We start from the raw sequence: 22,751 nt of genomic DNA, 5'->3' as shown, positions 1-22,751 counted from the left end.
CTTAACCCCATTGCCTTGCAAAAACTAAAAAACACCAAAAAAACAAGTGGATATTTCATAAAGAATTCTTATTGAATTGATTTGCCACTTTGAAGGCAGTAGTTTTGTGACTTTAGCTAGAATAGTAGTGAAATAGTCAATTTAATTCATTAAACTTCAATTGAGCACCTATTTATAATCAAATCCCTCTATTCAGCACTGAGATTGCCAAAAAGACCTTGTGGATCTAATTGCTCCATGGAGCTTGCCATTGACATTAATGACCCATTGACAATGAATTGCACACAAGAAAGGAAAAGAAGGGAGCTTTAGGATTGACACTGCCCAAGGAAATGGTTTCAATGAATTCTTCTGTCCTTTCTCCATTTTTTTTCTCTTATTGTCTCCATCTCAGATACTATAATCTTGAATAGGGCAAATAAGTGCAAAGTGATCCTTGCCAATAGCCCCCCTTTTTCAGTCCTGCCACTAGCCATCTCACCAATGAATGCTACTGTCCAAAAGCCAAAGTCATATTGACTATTGAACAACCTAGAAAAAATATTCCCACAGTAGTAAAAAAAATAAAAATAAAATGGTACAAAGGAGAATAGAGAGAAGGCAAGTAATTTTTTTATCTTTTATTTTATTTTTTCCAATTACATATAAAGATAGTTTTCAGCATTCTTTTTCTGTAAGATTTTGAGCTCCACATTTTTCTTCCTTCCTCCCTTCCCTATGATAGCAAATAATTTGATACAGGTTATACTTGTACAATCATGTTGAACATATTTTTATGTTATCCATATTGTAAAAAAAGAATCAGAACAAAAGGGAAAAACATGAGAAAAAACATAAAAACAATTTTTAAAAGTGAAAACAATATGTTTTGGTCTGCATTCAAAAGGAGGGAAGTAATTTAAAGTCTATTCTGTAATGGTAGCGGGACAGGAGCATCATATTTATCATGTTGGATAGTCTGTGCTTCCATGTATCCTTTTCTTCTTATAGTTTTGTAATGAACATTTTCATTCACCAGGATATGATTATTAAGGTTGCCCCATATGCATTTGGGACATTATATTTAAGTCGAGAAAAATTTCTTTGACTGAAAAAAGATTTAAAAGTATGCCTCTAGGGGCGACTAGGTGGCTGTAGTGGATAAAGCACGGGCCTTGGAGTCAGGAGTACTTGGGTTCAAATCTGGTCTCAGACACTTAATAATTACCCAGGTGTGTGGCCTTGGGCAAGCCACTTAGCCCCATTTGCCTTGCAAAAACCTAAAAAAAAAAAAAGTATGCCTTTGTTCGATGATTCATCACCTCCTTCCAATTTACCTTTTCCTGGAGTTTGTCTCTCTCCCAACCTCTATTGTGCCCTCTGGTACTTGAAAGAAAACAAATATTCAAGTCAGGAAGCTAGTGAGGTAATCCAAGTCAGACTGGGGTTCATAGTGATAAATAGCTCTTCAATCAGTGTATCATCCTTACTTTTCTTTTTTACCTTAAAGAAGTAAAACCTGGGAAATCTGGACAAATCTTGGGTTGACTAGCAAAAGGAGTCATCCATCTGTGTTCCTTTCCAGTAACAAAAACACAAAACTATCGTCCACTAGGATATTCACCTGAAGACCATTGGTGACTTTGGTAGCTTGTCCTGTATAAACAGAAGTTCATTCAAGGAACACTTGAAGATTATTTCCTGCAATAAGTATCACAAGAACATTTTAGGAAAGGACACCAGAATCATTTTATCTCAAAGGTCACATCTTTTCTGACTTGTAGATATTCCCAGATGACTTTTCTCAGCTGGTATGATTTTGTTCTAATTTCCGTTTGTAAAATGTGTTTCCTTCTTTTGACTTAATTTTCCTTTTTCATGATAAAGTTGGTTCTTATGAAAAGTCTGGTAGCTCTAAAGTTATCCAGCAGATCCTCACCCTTTGTTTGGCCAGGCAATATTTTTACCACTTAACTAAAATCCTAAGGTATGTACATTATCATGAGATAATGCCCTTAGCAGAGATGAAGGAGTTCCTAATCTTACTTTTTATTCAACTTCATATTTAAGACAGAAACTATAATCATCTCAATTATTTACACTAATGAGGAACAGAAGTAACTTGGATTAAATAAATCCATGGATTTATTTATATGTTTTATCAGCTAAATGGGAGCATTAGTAGCAAACAAAGCAAGATAGTTGAGTCTCACTATACCTGCTTCCTCTGACAATCTCCAGACTGAGGTTCTTATAATGAAATGATCAGTGAGCATCTAGAAGCTTTAAGGAAACAAGGGGATGAAGAGAGTTCTGTATTCCTAAAGGATAAAGCACATATTCTTCCTCTTAGCTTTCAAGGTTTGCCCATCCCGCCCCATCCCATCACTTTGGCTCTAGTCAATCTCTCTCTCTCTCTCTCTCATTAAGTTATTTTTTTTTTTTTGGTTTTTCTGAGGCAGTAGGGTTTAATGACTTGCCCAAGGTCACATAGCTAGGCAATTATTAAGTGTCTGAAGTTGGATTTGAACTCAGGACCTCCTGCCTCCAGGACTGTTGCCTATCCACTGCACCACTTAGCTGCCCCTCATTAAGTTCTAAAATAAGCCCTCTACTCCAGTTAGATGTTATAAACATGCTATATTTATCCCAAGCTCATGTTGTCTGCTCTCCTATTTGTACTTTTTCCCCTTGAAAATTCCTCATTCCTCACCATTGGCTACCTATCCAAATACCATGCATGCTTCAAAATTTAGGCCCCACACCTTCAAGGCAGACCTCTTCTAACTACTTTAGCTAGCCCTCAATGGATTTCACTTTTCTTTGAATACATTGCCCTTTAAGCACTTTGAGATCAGAGACTATTTTTTGCCTGTCTTGGTGTCTTCAGGGCTTAACCCAGTGTCTCACTTAAATGATATTGTTAATATGACTGACTGTAGCATATTTCAGCTAAATTAGTGATTCCCAATTTGACTAGTCTAAGTCAACAATCCCTGGAGGATTCTAGGATTATAACCAAGGGGTCTATGAAAATATATTCATTCCATGCATTTATTTTGCCTATTTAATGCAGTATGACTGACTCAGCAATCAATAGTCAGACATACCTTCCTCAAAGTGAGTAAATAATATGTTCTGCATATCTATTTATTTCTATTTTCAAATTAATGTAGATGTCTTTGTGGTTAATGAAATACAAATTTATGTGTTACTGAATTCATAGCTGCTTTTGACCATCATTCATTTTTCAATTAACCAGTACTAACAGCACAATTGGTATTATATAGTATAAGAATGTGTATAATATTATCTTATATTTTTAAATGTTTATTTTTGACAATAGTTTTTAAAATTTTGAGTTCCAAATTATCTTCTTTCATTGATCCATTCCCCCATTCAATGAGAAGGAAAACAATGTGATATCCATTATACATGTGAATATTGGCAGAAACCTAAAAATAAAGTGAAAAAATGCTTCAATTGACATTGAAAGTTCATCAGTTCTCTCTCTGGAGATGTATTGCATTTTTTCATCATGGATCCTTTGGAAATGTTATAGATAACTGCATTGATGAGAATAGCTAAGTCTTTTACAATTGATCATTCTTACAATATTGCTATTGATATATATATATATATATATATATATATATATATATATAATGTTTTCCAGATTTTTATCACTTCATTTTGCATCAGTTCTTATAAGTCTTCCCAGATTTTTCTGATACTAAAAGATCTTTATTCTTAAAAAATATTGGGAGTCACTAATTGGGTCCTTTATCATACACTGAATTAAAGTAGCATAGCACCTTCTGCCCTTTTTCTTCTTATACTCCTCATGAGCTGGAGAAAACCAGTGATCAATTTTATCAATTATGATAAAAGTAATGTCTGAAGCAAGACTAGACTTGGAGTCAGGAATGATTAATGGTTGCTAGTTGTGTGATGTTAGACAAGTCACTTAATCTCTTAGCCTTGGTTTCCTTATGTATAAAATGGGGATAATAAGAGTACCTACCTCATAGAACTGTTAAAGAAACTAAATGAGATAACAAATAGAAAACACAACTTAAAACACTATACAAATGCTAATTGTTATTATTATTAACTCTTTTCACCTCTCTACTTGAGTCTTTAGATTCATCCTTCTATTTAATTTCAATTTCCTTACATCTTTTGATTACAGTTATTGAGATAATGTCAGTACTGATAAGATACTGTTCCTGCAGTAATGGACCCTGGTTGTTGACTGATTATCTCACATTTTGAGTACCAGCAATTAAGTTAATCTTTATGAATGTAAACACTATGTCATTCATTTTAAAAATTATTTTTACTTATTTTTAGCATTCTTTTCTTTTTAAATTTTGAGTTCCCTCACTCTTACCCCCTATTCTGTCCACTGAGAAGACAAGTAATATAATATCAATTATACATTTGAAATCATGCAAAACATTTTCATATTAGCCATATTTCAAAAGAAAGCAAAAAAAAAATTTTAAAGTAGGAAATCCTACTTGAATATGCACTCAGAGTTTATCTAGTCTCTCTCTGGAGGTGGATAGCAGTTTTTCATCATGAGTCCTTTGCAATTGTCTTGGATCATTGTACTGATTCAGAGCAGCCAAGGCTTTTCAATTGATCATAACACTGATGTTACTATGCACAATGACCTCTCAGTTCTTCTCACTTCACTTTGCAGTAGTTGGTAAAGTGCTAGCCGTAAGACATAGTTCTTCCTGCCATCTGCCCATGCTCTTGCTTGGCTTCCATGAGCTGAAAGGGACTAAACAATTTCTTTGAGATTCTCCTCTTATTTGTTTGAATACTCTCCAGGTTCTTTTGAAATCTTCATTTATGTGATAGCCACCATCTAAAAAGATGTATTCCAGGGCTCTCTCCTGAACTTTCTTTTCTCTCATTTTATGATCTCACATTTAATGAACTCCTCAGATCCTGTGAGTTAAGGCACCTGGATGGTTCAGTGGAAAAAGCACATGACCTAGTCAGGAAGACCTGAGTTCAAATTTGGCCTCGGGTATTTATTAGCAATATGATCTCTGGATGTAATTTCTTTCTGCCTTGGTGTTTACATGTGTTTGTTGTGAAGATCAAATGAGGTAATATTTGTAAAGCATTTTGAAAATCTTAAAGTGCTATACCCCATGCTTGCTATTAATAACTTACTGTATTTTTATGGTTGACTCCCAAATCTATTTAGCCAGCCCTAAGCCTTTCCTGATTAGTAGAATCTTCTAGAATCTTTAGAAGCTCAGAAATGGTTTTCAAGACTTCAGTTACATCACAAAGAACAAACAGAATGAAATCACACTTCATACTAGCTGTGTGACCCTGGGCAAGTTAGTTAACCTCTCTGGACTTCAGTTTCATTTTCAAAAGAGGGGAGATGAGCTTAGTGGCCTCTAGGATCCCTTCCAGCTGCAAATCTATGACCCCTTGATCTTTCCTCTAGAGAACATGTGCAAGCCCTTCATAATTCTAGACATGGGGTGGGGGGTTTACTAAATGATTTTTAAATGAATAGAAATGGGATGGCTTTGTGGCAATTCAAAACTGGGAGTCCTGGATTCAAGCCCCAGTTCTGCTACTAACTAGCAGTGTGAACTTGGATCATTAACTTCTTCTTTTGGAACATGTTTCTTTATCTGTAAAAGGAGGTCAGAGATGATCTCCATTTACCCTTCCAGAACTCAAATTCTATGAAAGAATAAGAATCAAAGAGTCTAGATAATCTACAGTCACTATCATAATGCCAGAAAAGACTGTAATATGACAGCATGATGTTTATGGAAACCCTACTTTCTCCCATCCTGGCTCTCTTTGCGTGGAGAGTTCCTTCAGAGAAGGAACTGAAAGTTCTGTGCCTGAAGACAAACAGGTTCCCTGGGACAATTTCTACCCTTCTATATAGTACCTGCTGAAGGAAATTTGAAATTTTAGTGCCCTATCAGACCTGTGGCCATTAAAACTCCTTTCACATTTCAGGTACAAGTAAGGACTTGCCAAGAACAGAATTTCTAGTGTTTTCTCATAGGGATTACCGCAATTAGTCACCCTATAAAATCTTTATTTGTTTTATGAACTGCAAGTTGGGAATAGATTGCCTTTCTGTTCCCCTGATCTCCAGGGATGGAGATTACTGAGAGGATGCTTGTTTATGAAACATCTGGACAGAGGAGTCCTTGAATGATTATCAGGACAGCCATTATCTTTCAGTCATATTCTAAATGGAGGAGGGGAAGGAATAGGAAGACAACCCTTAAATTGAGTTTAAGGCTGATCCTACAAACTATCCAGTATATTTTATATTTTATTGGGAGAACTCACAAATAAACAACCTCTGATTTACAATACTAGTCATTTTTTAGCTAGGAAACTGTTATTCATTTTTATGAGTATTGCATCAGAGTTCAAATGTTGGTTTATACAGTTTTCTTGTCCTCTGGTATTTCTGAACTACTTCTTCCTCCTCCTCTTCTCTCTCTTTCTCTTTTTTTAATGATAAAGGCCAGATTTAGACAACAGTTGGACTCTAATCAAAGAACGGATCCAGATGGACTCCATGGTTCTAAAGGGACTCATTGCAGATACCCAGTACCAGTTTGCTGTGAAGGCTGTGAATACTTTTGGAGCCAGCTCCCGCAGCCAGCCCAGTGACACCATACGAACCTTCAGTGAGTAAAACAGCTTTGCTTTTTTAAAAATGTTTATTAATATATTTTGTTTTGACATCACCTCTCTTCCCAATATGTTTCCCCTCCATCATACAGAGAACCATCCATCATAATAAAGAATAAAAAAGAAAGATGGGGGTGGGAGGGGAGAAGCATTTTGTCAAAAATAACCAACTCATCAACCAAGTCTGACAGGATATTCTGTGGTCCATAGCCAGAGTCCCCCACTTCTCCAAAGAAGGGAGAGAGGAATATTTCCTTATCTCTTCTGTAGGACCAAGCTTGACCCTACAATTAGACAGCATTGTACTGCTTTTCTTAATTGAGAAATATGGCTGTGTTTGGTGAGCTTTCTTAGGACCCTGCAGAATGAAAATATCCAGAATCTTCCTCCCTGGAGTTTTTCTCAGTTCTGCAGAAGTTGAGTCTCTGGTGAGAAAGGCCTGGGGCAAAGGCCCTCCCTTCCTGTTCCTGCACTCTGGAGGTCACTGGCAAATTTATTTTTGGATTGTCCCTATGGGGTTGGGATCAACTTTCTTTCACTAAAGCAATGTAGGCTTATGTACACACAGCAGGATGGAATTCAGCCTCATTCCTTCTTCATCCTTGGAGGAATTGACTTAGAGTCATTATAGGGTAGGGGATTGAGGAGGTGGGGAATGGGAAGAGACATGGGTTCCAAAGAAACTAGGTCCTTTCAGGATTAGCTCTCAGTCTAGATCATCAATATCCAAATAAAAATCAACTCCTCTGGATGTTTCAATGAAGCCTTCATTCGTAAACTGCAGCTATCCAAACATGTCCTGGACTATAAAGTAGGATTTTACCTTATGACTTTGGTGGTCTAAATAAAGACAGCAGCAAAAGAACCCTTTTCTTCATGTCTCAGTACCTTATCCATAGTACTTGCTTAGTAAAGGTTGGCTTTAATTATAATAGCATGAAATTGGATTGGATAACATGCTCATTATTTGTTTAGGGATTCTCCCAAGATGATGTGTCTTAAGTAATTTGAGGAAGAAAAAATCCACTTACCCAGTCCTCTGTGGTGAGCAAAGTGAGCCTCTTCTTCAGGATGTACTTATACTTCTCAGTTTTCTCAAGAAACTTCTTGTGGTACAGTAGAGAAGAGCTCTGAATGAGGTGGCAGAGGACTTGGCTTTGAATTCTGCCTCTCCCACTTACTACTGGCACAACCTTAACTAAATTTCTTAGTCTCTCTGAACCTTAGATTCAATATCTCTAAAATGAAAAATAGCATGGGGTTAGAAAGAGTCAGAAATTGTTCAGTTGTTATTCAGTTATATCTGGCTCTTTGTGATCTTGTTTAGGGTTTTCTGGGCAAAGATATAAAAGTGGTTTGTCATTTCCTTCTCTTGCTCATTTTACAGATAAGGAAACTGAGGTAAACAGGATTGACACTGCTAATAAGTGTCTGAGGTCAGATTTGAACTCAGGTCCTCTTGATTCTTGTTGCCCCAAATGCTACTTTGTATAAGGCTACAGACAGGGAGGGAATCAGAAACACCCAAGTTCAAATCCTACCTTAGATATTTACTAGCAAGTCAATTAATATTTATTAAGTCCCTACTGTGTGTCAGACACAAGGCTAATTGTTGGGGGATACAAAGAAGGTCAAGAGAGTCCCTGTTCTCAAATAGCTCACGGTCAAATGGGAGAGATAACATGCAAATCATCAATATTCAAATAAAAATCAATAGAATAAATAGGAAGTCATTGCCAGAGAAAAAGCATTATTATTGAGATGATCAAGAAAGGCTTCTTGTAGCTGAGATACTTGCTGAAATTTGAAGGAAGCTTCAAAATTTTGCCTGTGACTCATTCTCCTTGCCTATAAAATCAAGTGATTGGACTTAATGGATTCTGAGATCCCTGTGACCTCTAAAGCTATGGTTCTGTGACTATGAGATCTCAAAATTCCCTTCCTGGTTCTGAGTCTTTGATCCTTTGAGTCTCATGGTTTCTATACCAAGATCCACTTACTAAGTACCTGTGCTCTTTTTAGCCTACAGTAGGGCGAATCCAGGTGGATTAGTGTTTGACTTTGGCAATAGTCAAACAAAAGGCAAGTCTTTGGCAATAGGTAAGTCTTTGTGCTTAACTTGGCAATAGGCAAACAAAAGGACAGTTCTGATAGTGATATTTAACTTAATTCAACTCTAGAAACAAATTGTCTCCCCCCCCCAAAAAAAATCCAAAATTTCAGATTAAACATGAGTGCTTTTTTTAAATTTTTTTAACATAGAAGGGTGCATTCCTAAGCTTAAAGGAAATTAGAATTTTTGAAACTGTGGAAAAGTGATGTATAAATTCATTTAAAAGGAAGGTTTTCTTGTACCAAAAGGTATGTTTTGTCTATGTGAGCAAGTATATTCTACCTCCTTTTCATTCCTTCCCCCTTTTTATACATACAAACACAGACTCATACACACACACACACACACACACACACACACACACACACACACACACACACTCATGCACAGAATGATGTGATTCTGAACTATAACCTATTAAGGAACCAGGCATGTTTTGTCTAATGCAAAGAAGACTTGCAGTAGGTAGAGAAGATGATAACAAGTCTTGAAATATTTGAAGGGCTGCCATAGTGAAGAAGTATTACAGTTATTTTATGTAGCTCTAGCCTTAGCTCTCCCACTAACTAGCTCTGTGACCTTGGTGAAATCACTCTCTAGCTTCAAAATTCCTCTTCTATAAAAATGAAAGAGTTCAATTATATGATCTCCAAGGTCTCTTCCAGCTCTGACACAATCTTCTGTCATATTTAGTGCCTTCTACTTTTGTGCTTGACTATGGCATGAGATATGTTACCAGAAATATTACTTTCTTCAAATAAAATTCTTAGAATCCTGGAATGTTAGAGAGTAAAAGGGCAGATGAAAACCAATAGATAAGAATGAGGGAGGTGGATTTTTGAACATAATCCAAGGAAGTATCTCCTACCTACTAGACATGGACTACTCCAAAATGGAATGATCTGTCTTATGAAATATTGAGCTTCTCCTCATGAGAGATACTCCAGTAGAGGCTGGTTGACAGGTTGAGTTAATTAATTGAAGGGAGATACATACTTTGGGTAGGGTTGGTCTGCCAAATGTCATTCCAAATTTGGGATTGTAAGACCTTGTAAATATTAACCTATGAATGAATGAATGAATGAATGAATGAGCATTTATTATGTTTCAAACACTAAACTTAAGTATTGGGGTTGACAATTTGAGCACAAACAAGCTAGCTCTTGAATTAAAAAAAACTTGCATTCTAGATGGGGGGAAATTATTTAAGGGAATACTCACAAGGAAGGAGTGTTTTAGACAGGGAAGTCAGAAAGAATGATGTTCTTTCCAGGAATTGTACTTTTGATTTGATAATAACTCTCAGGGTAAGAGTTGGAAAGGGGAAGAGGTATAATGCATGCCATGACATGAAGAAGAGGGGTGGTAAAGGGGAAGTGGCATGAAAATGAAAATTAAAAGCCTCATACATTTGTAAATTTTAAAAAGCTGTTTCTTCCCTCACCACCACCCAAAGAGAATATTTATGACTTTAGCAAGACCTTAAAAGTATTTCTTTGTTCTTGTTAGAAAAAAATAATCAAATCCATACTACTACCTTTATCCAGAGTTTCTAATTTAAGGGTTGGGGTGGGGTAGAAATTGGGCAACTAGAAGATTTGCAGCTTTTTGTTCTCTTAATTTGTAGTTGAGCAAAATAACAGCAAAACAAAATTTTCCCTCCAGGATTTTGGGGGATTGGGATTTCCCCAATCCCTGAACCTTTATGTCCCTTCACTAAGTAATACTATTATCTTACTTTCCTTTATTCCAAGGGTTCTTAATATTTTGGGATGTGTCTTGCAGCCCCTTTGACTGTCTGGTGAAACCTCTGAATCCTTCACAGAATAGTATTTTTAGACACATAAAATACATAGAATTTCAGAGGAAAAAAATATACATATTTATATATTAATTAATATTATGGTTATGTTATAATTTTATTTTAATTGTAGCATAACTTATAATGTTATAAAATATTTTTATCATATTTGTGTGTTTGTGTGTATGTATGTGTATGTTCTATCTTCAACCAAGCTCAAGGATCTTGCTAAATCTATGGATATATCCCTTCCAGGTTGATTTATCTCAGATTAAAAAAAAAAAACCCATGACTTAATCCAAAGGGCTATAGAACAATAGAATTAGAAAGGACTTTAGAGATCATCTAATTTAGGTTCCTCATTTAGCAGAACAGGGCCTGGCTATTCTTCTTTGTATGAATTACTCATTTCCAGCAAAGTAGATCTGAACAGCCAAGGACAGCATAAAATTTCCTTCTGGTCTATGACTAGTCATAGATTTAGGGTTGGAAGGGACCCTTAGGTGTCCTCAAGTCTAACCTCATGTTACAAGAACACCCAGAGAGATGAACTTGTCCAAGGTTGGGTAGGTAGTCAACATGTGAGGCAGAATTAAAATCCAGCTCTTCCTCACTCTTAAGGACAGTTCTGTTACATCAATCCATTTCAAACTTTTTGGTCTCAGGACTCCTTTACACAATTAAAATGGTTAAGGATACTGAAGAGCTTTTGTTTGTTAGATTTATAGCTATCAATATTTACTGAATTAAAATTTTAAACTGATAAATTTTAAAATGTGTATCGAGCAATTGTAAAATAATGATAAACCCATTTATGTTAATATAATACTTATGAAAATTAACTATTTTTCAAAATTAAAAATAGGGAAATTATCATGATTTTTCATATTTTTATAAATCTATTTAATGTCTGGCTTAATAGAATAGAATATATCTTGATTTTTATTTCAATCTATATTCAATCTATTGTGGTAGGTTGTTTTGGCTCTATACATGTTATACAATATATATAAATATATATAATAAGTCTATGAAATAAAATAATGATATAGCTGACTATATACTGCTATAGTGTTATAAGAGGAAGAAAATTTTAAAATTTAGAAAATTATTATGAATATAGTTCTAACTTTAAGGACTCTCTACAAGGATCTCAGGGACCCCATGAAAAATTCTTGAGGTCCCCCAGGTGTCTACAGACCACCCTTTGAAAAGTGCTTCACCATACTATGCTCTTACTCCTGCTCAGAGAGGTCAGTGAGATGGAGGGGAGGGGGGAGGGGGTTGCGGGTTTTTTCCCCTTAAATATGACAGCCTCACTAGTTAAACTTTGTTTTTTAAGTTGTGGGGATTATTTTCCTTTTCATAATAACCTTGTGAAATTCTCCATGGGAAGACATTTCACTTCTGACCAAGACAGGAGGCAATGTAACATGATAAAAGACCTGAAATTTGAACTGTTCTTAAACAAATCTAAGTTCAGCATTTTCAGTGTTTCTAATTTCTTAATGATCTTGCAAGTAAAATAGAGCCAGATCAGCATTGTAAAAACAGAGGTCCCTAGAGAGTCTGCTTTCGTACTATCTAGTTTAAAAAAGTTGTTCTTATTATTTCAATTTTTTGCAAGACATTTGGTTCTCTCACATACTTGAAAACATTTTATTCTAAGAGATTTTACTTTCCACCTCAGCAGTCTTACTTCTGTAGTTCTTTTGTTCCAAAAATCTCCCTTTTGACCAGGGTTTTTTTTTTTTTAAACCGTTGCCAAAGTGCCAAGTTTCCTGAGGCAGACCCTGAGAACTAACCCAAGAACCCCTGAGTCATGGAAAGGGTAGTGTCTCCTTCCTCTCTCTCTCTTGGGCTACATTAGTCCTCCTGCTGCTTACTGTTAGATCTGCTTCCCTCTCTTGGGCTTTTTCGTTTTCCTAGGTGTTCATTTCTTCACTTGGATATCTGGGCCCTGGATGGTTTCTGTACCATATATTTGCACACTCCCCTGGCTTAACTGAGCCTCAGAACAGAATGTTCAAGGAGACCTCCAAGGTTCCAGGAGCTCAGCAGGAACCTTGGCCCTCTCTGATCTTGCCTTGGACCATCCCCACCACTCCCACCTTGTTCTCATTCATTTCCTGTTTATCTTGAGTCCAGGATACCCATATTCTTCCAGCTGGAAAGATAACACTTCTGTTCTGCTAATAAGAAAGGGATTGACTTCCTCCTGTGCCTATTTAGAGTTTAATCACTGTAATTGGAAGATCACAGTTGATTCTTAAGTTTGGTCACAAAAAGTCTAGACCCATTGTTTTTAGATAATTGAAGATTAAATCTAGGTTAAACATCAATGGTTCCTTGGTTTGGGGTGGCATGAACTGGCATTGTGATGGCAAGAAACTTTAATACTCTACCTTGGTTAAAAAATTCAACAAAAAAAATCAATAGATAATAAAACTTTAATAGCCCACCCAATACTCTCTACCTGTGCAATTCTCATTACAGACAATGCAGACTTGATTCTAAAGGATGCTTGCACTGCCTTGCTTTACTAACCCCCTTTTTGCCAAGAGCTTCTCCATCTGTTGTTTTATTTATGCTCTCAAAACATTCCAAGGAGGCAAGGAGGAAAGGAGGAGAGAAGATCATAATTCATCCAAATCCTTCCCCATCTAACTAGTTTTCTTGCTCTAAAAATAAAAACCTAATATATATATATATATATATATATATATATATATATATATATATATATATATATTTTTATATATATGTTACTAAGTCTGGGGTTTTTTACCCTACATTTTATTCTTTGGACCTGTGATTTCACTGATAAAGGAAAATTGCCAATGAAGAAATCAATGCAGTTTGTCACAGGCTCTGCAACCAAACATCTCAGTTACTTGGGGCACAAGAAGGCTATGTGATTTACTCAGGGTCACATAGCCAGGACATGTCAAAGGTGAGACTTGAATCTGGCTGTTTCTGACTCTGATGTTGATCCTTTCTGTATTATCCTGTGTGACCTCTTTCTCCTTGCAAATTATCTTAGGAAAAACCATTTAGATTTTAGTATCCATTGGCAGGGTTGAGATTTAACAAAGCATAATTTTGATACCATCAGTGGGAAAATGAAAATGGAGAAATTAGCCTTCAGGTCCATGAGCTTTCTCTTTCTACCTTCAACTCCAAACACTCATGGTTTGTATACTCAATTCATTTTCCTACTGTGTGTAAAGAATTCAGTGCATAAACTACAATTCAATTCAACTATCATTTGTTAAGGTACTATGCTAGGGAATGATTAAACAAAACTAAAACAATCTGTGCCCTTAAAGGGTTTATAATCTACTGGAGAGTTACATCATATGTTCAGAGGAGTAAAAACAAAAAAATATGGAAAACAGAATAAATATCCCCTCCCCTTCCAGAATGTCAGGGTGGTGGAAGGGGAGGGAGGGAAAAATATTAATAATTAAGGTATCACTTGAACTGAATCTGCAGCTAGCAATTTTAAGGGGTGGAAGTGAAGAAGCATGAAGCACACCATGTATAAAGTCAAAGAGGAAAAAGGTGTATTGTTATATTCTCAGGAGCAACAAGTGAGTCAACTTGGCAAGAAGAGAGTGTGAGCAGAGGAAGAATGTGAATTGTATTAAAGATGGTCTCAATAAATGTTGAGTGGGGCTTTAACAGCAGGGTGAGGAGTCTGTCTTTAACATTATGATAAGGGAAAGCCAATCAAGTCTCTTTGAGAAAAGGAATAGCACAGTCAAACACATATTTTAGGAAGATTATTTTGGCATTTGCATGGTAGAAGAATGGAAAGTCTGGAAGCATAAAACCAGCTAGTTGAAACTGCTTTTATTTACTAGTGTAAGGTGTGTGTGTGTATGTGTGTGTGGTCTAAATACACATACACACACATATATACATGGAGAGAGAGAGAGAGAGAGAGAGAGAGAGAGAGAGAGAGAGATGGATGCAGATTGCTGGTGACATGAATAGATATAAATAGATATAATATAGATATAAACTGAATAGATATAAATAGATATAAACTGAGTTCTGAGAATAAGAGGAGAGCCATCAGTATATCTAGGTCGGAAGGATCCAAGATTGGGGGATGCTGAGTCAATCTTGAAGGGAAGAAAAATTTGCCAGATTAGCTCCTTCTCAACAAATGCTAATTAGTTCACACTTCCTACCCAAAACAAAAGTAAATAGTAAGGAAAGAATGAACCTATTTCTCCAAACAAAATAGTAAACAGGAATCAGAGCTCTATAGATTAAAATGTAACAAAGACTACACAAGAATAAATGAGCTCTTCCATCAGGAGCAAGCTAAGAACTGCACAGGAAGTTATCTCAGTCTCTGAAGTTACAAGCTCTGGGAAGTCAGGAAAGATGAACTCAATTTTCTGCATGTATCCAGGGCTCCTTTCCACAATTTCCAAGATTCACCTCATTCAAAAGTCTCTCTTATCTCTCTCTCTTTGCTTATCAAAGATCTGCACTGCACTGTCTTTCTGGACCCTACCCAAGTTTGTTGTTATTGTTTGTCCTTCTTTCTCAAAGGGGAGGAATAATAAGGAAGGTAATGCTTTGAATTTTAAGTCCATTAGATTTAAGTGAGGCAGAACTGTACAAAGTCAGCCTCATTCTCTTCTCTGGAGCTATTGAAGTCCAATGGCAAAACATAAGTCAAGACTACTAGTAATGGCCCCAGACACTTATATTATGCTGTGAAGAATGTGAAAATCAACCATCCCATGGTTAGCAAAGTCTATCTCTTCAAATCCCTGTGATTCAAGATTGCAGACTGCCTAGACAAAAACTCCAATCCTCAGATAACATTCCACCTCAGGTACCCAATTTTCTTTTGCTGTTAGTGTGACCCAAATTGAAAGTATCATTCCCATGTCTTTTAGACTTTCCCCTTCTCAGCTCTACTACTTAAACTAGAAATCATTACTTTCTTAGCTAATTAGATCTCTTCTTCTACTTTCAGTGATAATGCTGAATTATTATTTCTTTTGGTTATTCCACTGTCAAAAGGAGCAAAGCCCTTTTTCTGGCTGTCCCAGATTTACCTTCATAGTTTCAAGTCAAAAACCCTTTTCTTGTAGCTTCTTGAACTCCAACATGGACCATATTCCCCAGACTTTTATTTCCTGACTATCTTTTCTTCTGGCACTTTTCCAATCTCAATCAGCCTTTCCTAGATTCCCTTCTGTTCTCCCACTCATCAGAAGTATCCAAAGCTCTCTGATTATTATAATTTTCCATCTCTGTGGAATTAGTTATATTTCTAGACCTCTCTTCTAACCATTATTTCTTCTTAAACAAACATTTACATTTCCTCTCTTTATTGCAGTTCAATTCCTCTAGCTCCAACTAGGCTGGATAAATATCTCTAAACCACTGATCTTTTGGGAAAAGGACTTTTTTTTTGTGGCCATACAGCCCTTCCCAAAGATTCCTTTCCTTCAGAACTCCCCTCCCCCACTGAGATTTCCTAGATCTTCTTTAACCTTTGTTCTGTCCCTATTTTTTCTCCACCCTCATTTCTGTGACTACACAAGCATTTTTGCATTTAACTGCACAGCTGTGACTGGTTGGATATATGTTTATGTGTTTCTGTCACACATGTTTAAGTGTGTGTGAATCAGGTTATGTCCAGTCCCCCTTGGAGGGCAGTAACCAAGTCTTTCCTTTCCTCTGTAGCTCCCTAGGGCTCAGCTTCAGTATTCCCATACTGTAGAATCCTTGAACTTAGGCACAGAGCAACAAATAGTTTTCTTTTATTCCTTGCCACCTTTCCATAAGAGTCTATTTTTTGAAGCAGCCTGTGAATTGTCAAGAACATTGTTGGAGAGAAGAGAATATAGGCAGATGTGCACACACACATACACACACACACACACACACACACACACACACACATATGAGAGGGGTATATTTTCATACTTCTTGTTTGGTAGTGAGGCAATTTGTATGTGATTAGAACTTGATTCTAATCTTCAATCTCTCTTCCCAACAGAACGGACTTCTGGAGTTACCCAAAGATCCAAAAACCTTCTTCATTTCCTCATTGCTTATGAAAATCCCCCACTGCCCATCCAGAAACACTTCTTGGTCTCTGAAGTATTTGTTCCTTCAAGGTTATGAATAAGTCCATCAAAAAACATGCATGTATTAAGCCAGTCTCTGAGATTATAAAAACACTATTCTAAACTCTAAAGATCACAAGGGAAAAATTAAGCATTCCCCACCCTTAAGAATCTTATATTCTTTGATACTAATGTGATATAGTAGACAAATTTGTAGTTCAGTTGTTACCTGATTCCCATCCCATTCTTTGTGACCCCATTTGTGATCCCATTGGAGTTTTCTTGACAAAGATACTGGAGTGGTTTGCCATTTTTTTCCAGTTCATTGACAGATGAGGAAACTGAGGCAAACAGGATTGAGTGATTTACCCAAGATTGCATAGTGTCTGAGGCTGGATCTGAACTCATGAAAATGAGCCTTCCTGACTCCAGGTCCAGCACTCCATCCACTGCACCAACTACTTGAACCAAAATAGAAGAATAAAGACTCAGATTTCTTAGCATTTAGTTCATAGTAGAAGAAAACCTGGGACTAAAAGCTAAGAAATCTGAATCTTGAGTCTTCTGTTGACTTGCTACATGACTTTACTATGCTTCATTTGTAAAATGTGAATTCTAATTAATACCCATTTTAGCTAATATATTACTCATAGAACTGCTAAGGATTATAGGAAAAAGAAATGTGAAAGGAATTATAATTGGTTACTAGTTACAACAAATTGAGAGCAAATTGAGAATCTTCTGTCTTTCTTTGTATCCCCATACTTAAACTCATAGCAGGCATTTAATAAATGCATCTTGATTGAATGATGACAGACATTTCAGAATGATAAAAATAGAGGAAAATGTTCACCAGCCTATTAATACAAGATACAAGAGGATAACTTGTTCTAAGGAAACAAACATGAATTAAGAGACAGCAAGTAAAGTTTATTCTAATTTTCATTGAGGGATATTTAACTCAGTGACCTTTTCTTAAACTGAAAGAATCAAGGAGAAGGGAAAAAAACTTAGTGACTGTCTAGAATAGAAATCAGTGATCCTTTTTTTTTTGTTTGTTCGTGGCTCCTCTTGGCTTTAAATCAACCTTCCGATGCACTCTATTCAATAAGAAAAGAAATAAATTCTTGAGTTTACCATGTGTATACAAATAAGAAATACCTTCCATTTCCCTTCATCACTGTTAAAGGAAACAAACTCTGGAGTTTATACATGCATATGCACATAAGAAATAAAATAAAGGGACTATTAATTAAGTCCCATTAATTTCAATAAGATCATATAATTCTTTGCCAAATATTCCCCAAACCCTACTCATATCCTCTGGAGCTATACATGGCCCAGGTGACAACTCCTGATCTTTCTTTAAAGACATAAAGACATTGAAATCCCCCCCCCCCCCCCAAAAAAAAATAAGATGAGTTGCTAAAAAGTCCTACAGCTGCTTAGAGGAAGAGCTGGGATGAGAATCCAGCTGATCTCTTGGCTCCAGGTTGAGTGTTCTGTCTACATACCATATCTTGCATCCCTGAGGGACAATGTCTATATTAAGAAACAGAAGAAAAAGATTCATAGTCTCATCCTGTAGGTGTTATCCCTACTTAACAGAACTGGAACAATCCAAAAAAGCTTTGCCTAGAATAATAGTAAAGTCATATGAACTCATTTGGGCATCCAGAAAAGGAGGGGGAGGCAAAGGAACATAGTTAATACTTTTAGAGCAGAAATTTTTCTCTTGAACGTCAGAAGAATCTGAACAGCAGGTAGTTGGGTAACAAAAGAAAGGACTGAGAAAGAAAAATAATACTATTATTGCAATATCTAGTTTTGACCACCAGAAGATTAACCAAAAGGCAGAGTTTCAACTAGAATGAGGAGACCTTTTAGGCTTTACCTCAGGGTACAGACTTTAGAGGTTTCTGGAGCATGCTCAGTCCTTCGGCAGGAAGGAAATAGCAGAGTCTAGCACCTAATTAGCAAGAATAATAAGAGACTACCAGCAGATGGGGGAGGGAGGTGAAGTTCAGAACCAACCCCTTGCCAGTCCTTCATTACTCTCCCCCCCCCCCCCCATTAGCTAAAAGTGAATTTTTATGGCTGTGGGAACAAAAATTCTTAGTTATAACTTTACCAAAGGGAGTCTTCTCCATTTACTAATCTTTTATTCTTACCAGTCAGAAAGGGTGTGGGGCAGAATTTGGATATCTCTGTACCAATATAAATTTTCATCTGACTCAGAAGGAATTAGGTAATGCATAGTAATGTGATTGTCCTATAGACAGAAGTCCATTCCTGGAACTTAATTTTTACATGTAAGTCTTAAATAAATGTCAGCTTCAAAGGAATCAGCATTCCTCCTAGTTTCAAACAGACCCCTGGCCCTCTCAGTGGAGAAGGAGATAGAAATATGAGAAAGAAGAGGGATTGCAAGCTCTAAACCACAGTGAGGAGCATTTATGGAGGCTGGGATGTGCATATAAATTGATGGATTCCATTGATTAGCACACAATTTGTAAATCTTATGGATTTATGACAGCTGAAAGGAAAATAGGACATATCATTTGTTCCATTGTTAATACAGAATAAACATGCATAGAAAGTGTGCATAAATGTAATTTTAAATGTGATTCCAAATTTAGTGTGCCTACCATAGGTAATCTCTCCATTGATTTGTGAATGCTAGGCTACATGTAAATCTGATTAGCATAAATTTTCACAAGTTTACTAGCTTAGAAGGAAATGATTCACTTTGTTGCTTAAATACCTGGTGCCCATTAATTACTCTTTTGTGTTCTTTGCACGTCTAAGAAGCAGGAGAATTACCTTACATTAGCATATATTTACTTCTAGTCAGCACACATTTTTTTTCTTTTATTACTTGGGAGGGGAGTGAGGGAAAACATTAAAGCAAACAGTAGGAAAGAAAAGAAGTTTTAGGGTAAAGAAAGGAGGGCAAAGTGATTCCATTCTTAGAAAATACTGCTGTTTTCTGGTCACTTTTAGAATCTATTCAATCACACCATCAGTATTTGCTGAGGCTCTATAAAGGGCCTAGCTAGATACTATTTCCTTAATAAGTTTTTGCTTTAAACATTTCCAAGGGAAAACATACAAAATGTTGTCTATGTTCACTCTGCCTTTCTTTGCTGACCAATTTGTTTATTTTTCCACTATATTCATCATTTCTTATGGAATCCTTTCTGGTTCTTCTTTCCAAGGAAAATTCTTATATTTTAAAATTGTACCTGTTTACTTAAGTTTTAAAAAGATACTAATGTAGTTGTTTTATAATATTCCTATTGTCAGGACTTCTCACATCAGGACTCTTTCAGAAGGCCATGGTCAAGAATTTTGTCAGAGAAAAAAATATATGACCAGATTCCTTAATCTTACCTACTCACTCTGAAAATACATACTTGTCATTGTCTAGTGAAGTAGGAAAGGCAGCACAGATGTTACAAAAACAACAAAAAAAGATGACTTCAAACTCACATACTACTTATAAAGAGTTACAGTTTATTTCAGTTTATTACAGTCTATTTCATTTCCATTATCATTGTATTAGTCCTTTGATTTTTTTTTTTTTTTACTTTTGTAGATTCTTTTCCCCTTGAGGACAGGAACTATGACTTGTTCATTGACTCTCTCAACATAACAAACACACAAATGGTTCTCAGTAAATTTAATTTCTGGCAGGACTTTGGGTGTCATTTAATCCAACTCATATCTGAAAATATATTTTTGTTACAATATGACTGTGACAAGTAGTCTCTTAGCCTCCATTAAAGATTTCCAGGGTTGGGGAACTAGCTATCAATTGAGATAGCCCATTTCATTTATGGTCAATTCAAATTATTAAAAAAATTTTCTTTACATCAAACAACAAAAAACAGCTTCCTTTTTTCCACTTCTCATTGCTCTCAATTCAGTTCTATGGGGTCAAACCAAACCAATACAATTCTTCTTTCACAATATTTCTTTCAAAAAATTTTTAACATTACAACACTCTCTGAAAAAAATTTATTCACATTTAGTAATCTTCATTATAAATATTTTCTTCAATACTTTCTTAGATTACACACAAGAATAAATCAAGTCTTAATATGTAGCATTTGATGATTTGATAATGCTCATGTTGAAAACTTAACAATCAGCCTTAATAAGCCAATTTTAGCGGGCTCCAGTACATCTTTCTATATAACTCATGTCCCCTTAAATCTTCTCTTTTCTGCGCTATCTCTAGTTCCTTTAGTTGATGCATGACATGGTTTCCCAAGACCAACTATTCTCATGTTCTTTTGCTTCCCTGGTCACTTTCCTCTGGATACACACTATCTTGTCATTGTTCTTAATCAAAATATAGGGAGAAACAAACACAGAACCCTAAATGTCATCTGTAGTGGTTAGACTACATTGGGATTGTGATAAGTAGTTCCTAGATGAGAGCTGAAAAGGACTTCAGCCCCCTTAAATTGGCAGATGAAGACCCTGGAAAATTGATTTACTTGCCTGAGGTCCAATAACTGGTAAGTGGAAGAACTAGGAACTAACACTTTTTCCACACTACCATAAAGTATCACTTCCCTTGTTTCTTTCTCAATTCATTCTTTTGTTATACAACTATTGCTGTTCAAATTCTCCTGGTTTGAGGGGAAATGGCAAGTTTTCCTCTACTCTGTCTTTGTCTCTCTTAATCCCACCTTTTCTGAATACCCAAAAGAGTTTATTTGCCTTTATTGTTAAAGTAAGCAAAGTTTTTCTGGAATGGTCCAATCTTGTTATGGCAGATTATTATTACCTCATAAAACAAAGAGAAGTAATGGAGGATAAAAACCATTTTAAAAATGGGTAGGTGAGAGTCCAAACTAAACCAAGTCATTACAGGTACATTTAAGGATAAAAATGGGAAAGGGGCAAAGAAAAAAATGGAAAATATTTGCAAAGTTTTGTCTTTTAAAAATAATGAACTTTTGACTATCAAGACAGTAGAATACCCAAACTTTTGACTCAAGCATCACTGTCCTGGCTGTACTTAAAGAGGATATAGAAGTGGCACTAAATAAAACAAAGATGGGGGAAATAACGGTTGGATTGGACATGTAGACTGGAAGAGACACAATCATGCAAGCATTTATAGGTATGCAAAATTTCTGAAATGGCATGGAAAAAATCTTGGTGACCAAAACCATCAACAATACCCACCTTTGTGCCTATTTTCCCTACTTTATAAACATTTTAACATTATCTGCACACATATTAAGTGTATCCTCTATAAGGATATTAGTAGAGAACAGGCAAGCTTCCATATGCAATCTTTCACATTGGTTTACATCTTTACCATCTTAACTTGTGACACTGGGCAAATCATTTCTCCCTGTTTGCCTTGATTCTTCACTTGTCATGAAGACATGAAGAGTTAGGTACAACTGAAAACCACCAAACAACTACAATTAACTGAAAGATGTAAAGAATACGAGAACTTGCACTGCTTGTTCTTTGTTGATTAGGAGAAAGCATCTAATTCATCACAACAAAATACTACTTTAAAAGTTCTTTTGAAAGAAAAACAATCTACTCTTAACATTTTAGCAAATTCTACCAATACACCTTATCTAAATTAATGTTGCAGTATTCTACTTGGAGAAAGAGAATATCTTTTGCTAAAACAGAAAAGCCCTCCTTCCTCAAGCCATTCCTAACTTAAATTGGATAATAACCATGAAATAAAAGATGAAGAAATTTCATAGCCATGATAAAATAAAAGTACATCGTTTCAGTTTGGGTTTCTATAATTAGGAAACATAGAAATCAATGTTAATGTAGTCATTAAATTAGAGATCTGTCTTTCCAGAAAACCCAGCTCCTTCTTCTGCTCTAGTCAGTGATAAGAAAGGGGGGAGGGAGAAAACCTCTCTTTGTGATTTGCTTAAGAAAAGGACATTCTCCCCCCTCATTTGGTCACCAATAAATTCCCCTCTATTGATCTAACTAAAATTCTATCTTCTTAAGGAATTAAGATCACTCTTTAAATTGATTTTTTTCTATCCAA

General features: G+C 35.9%; 1 protein-coding gene across 2 annotated transcripts in view; it reads left to right on the top strand.

The window, feature by feature from the left end:
- EGFLAM (EGF like, fibronectin type III and laminin G domains) overlaps nucleotides 1-22,751 on the top strand; it is a 236,602-nt gene that overhangs the window by 119,894 nt on the left and 93,957 nt on the right. For both annotated transcript variants that reach the window (XM_074207355.1, XM_074207354.1), the window contains one exon: nucleotides 6,514-6,680. In XM_074207355.1, coding sequence (XP_074063456.1) covers nucleotides 6,514-6,680 — 167 coding nt within the window. The remainder of the gene's footprint in view (nucleotides 1-6,513; nucleotides 6,681-22,751) is intronic.

The sequence above is a fragment of the Macrotis lagotis genome, chromosome X, assembly GCF_037893015.1.
Source record: "Macrotis lagotis isolate mMagLag1 chromosome X, bilby.v1.9.chrom.fasta, whole genome shotgun sequence".
In the NCBI taxonomy this organism is placed as follows: Eukaryota; Metazoa; Chordata; class Mammalia; order Peramelemorphia; family Peramelidae; genus Macrotis; species Macrotis lagotis.
This window is presented reverse-complemented; position numbering and strand designations above follow the sequence as displayed.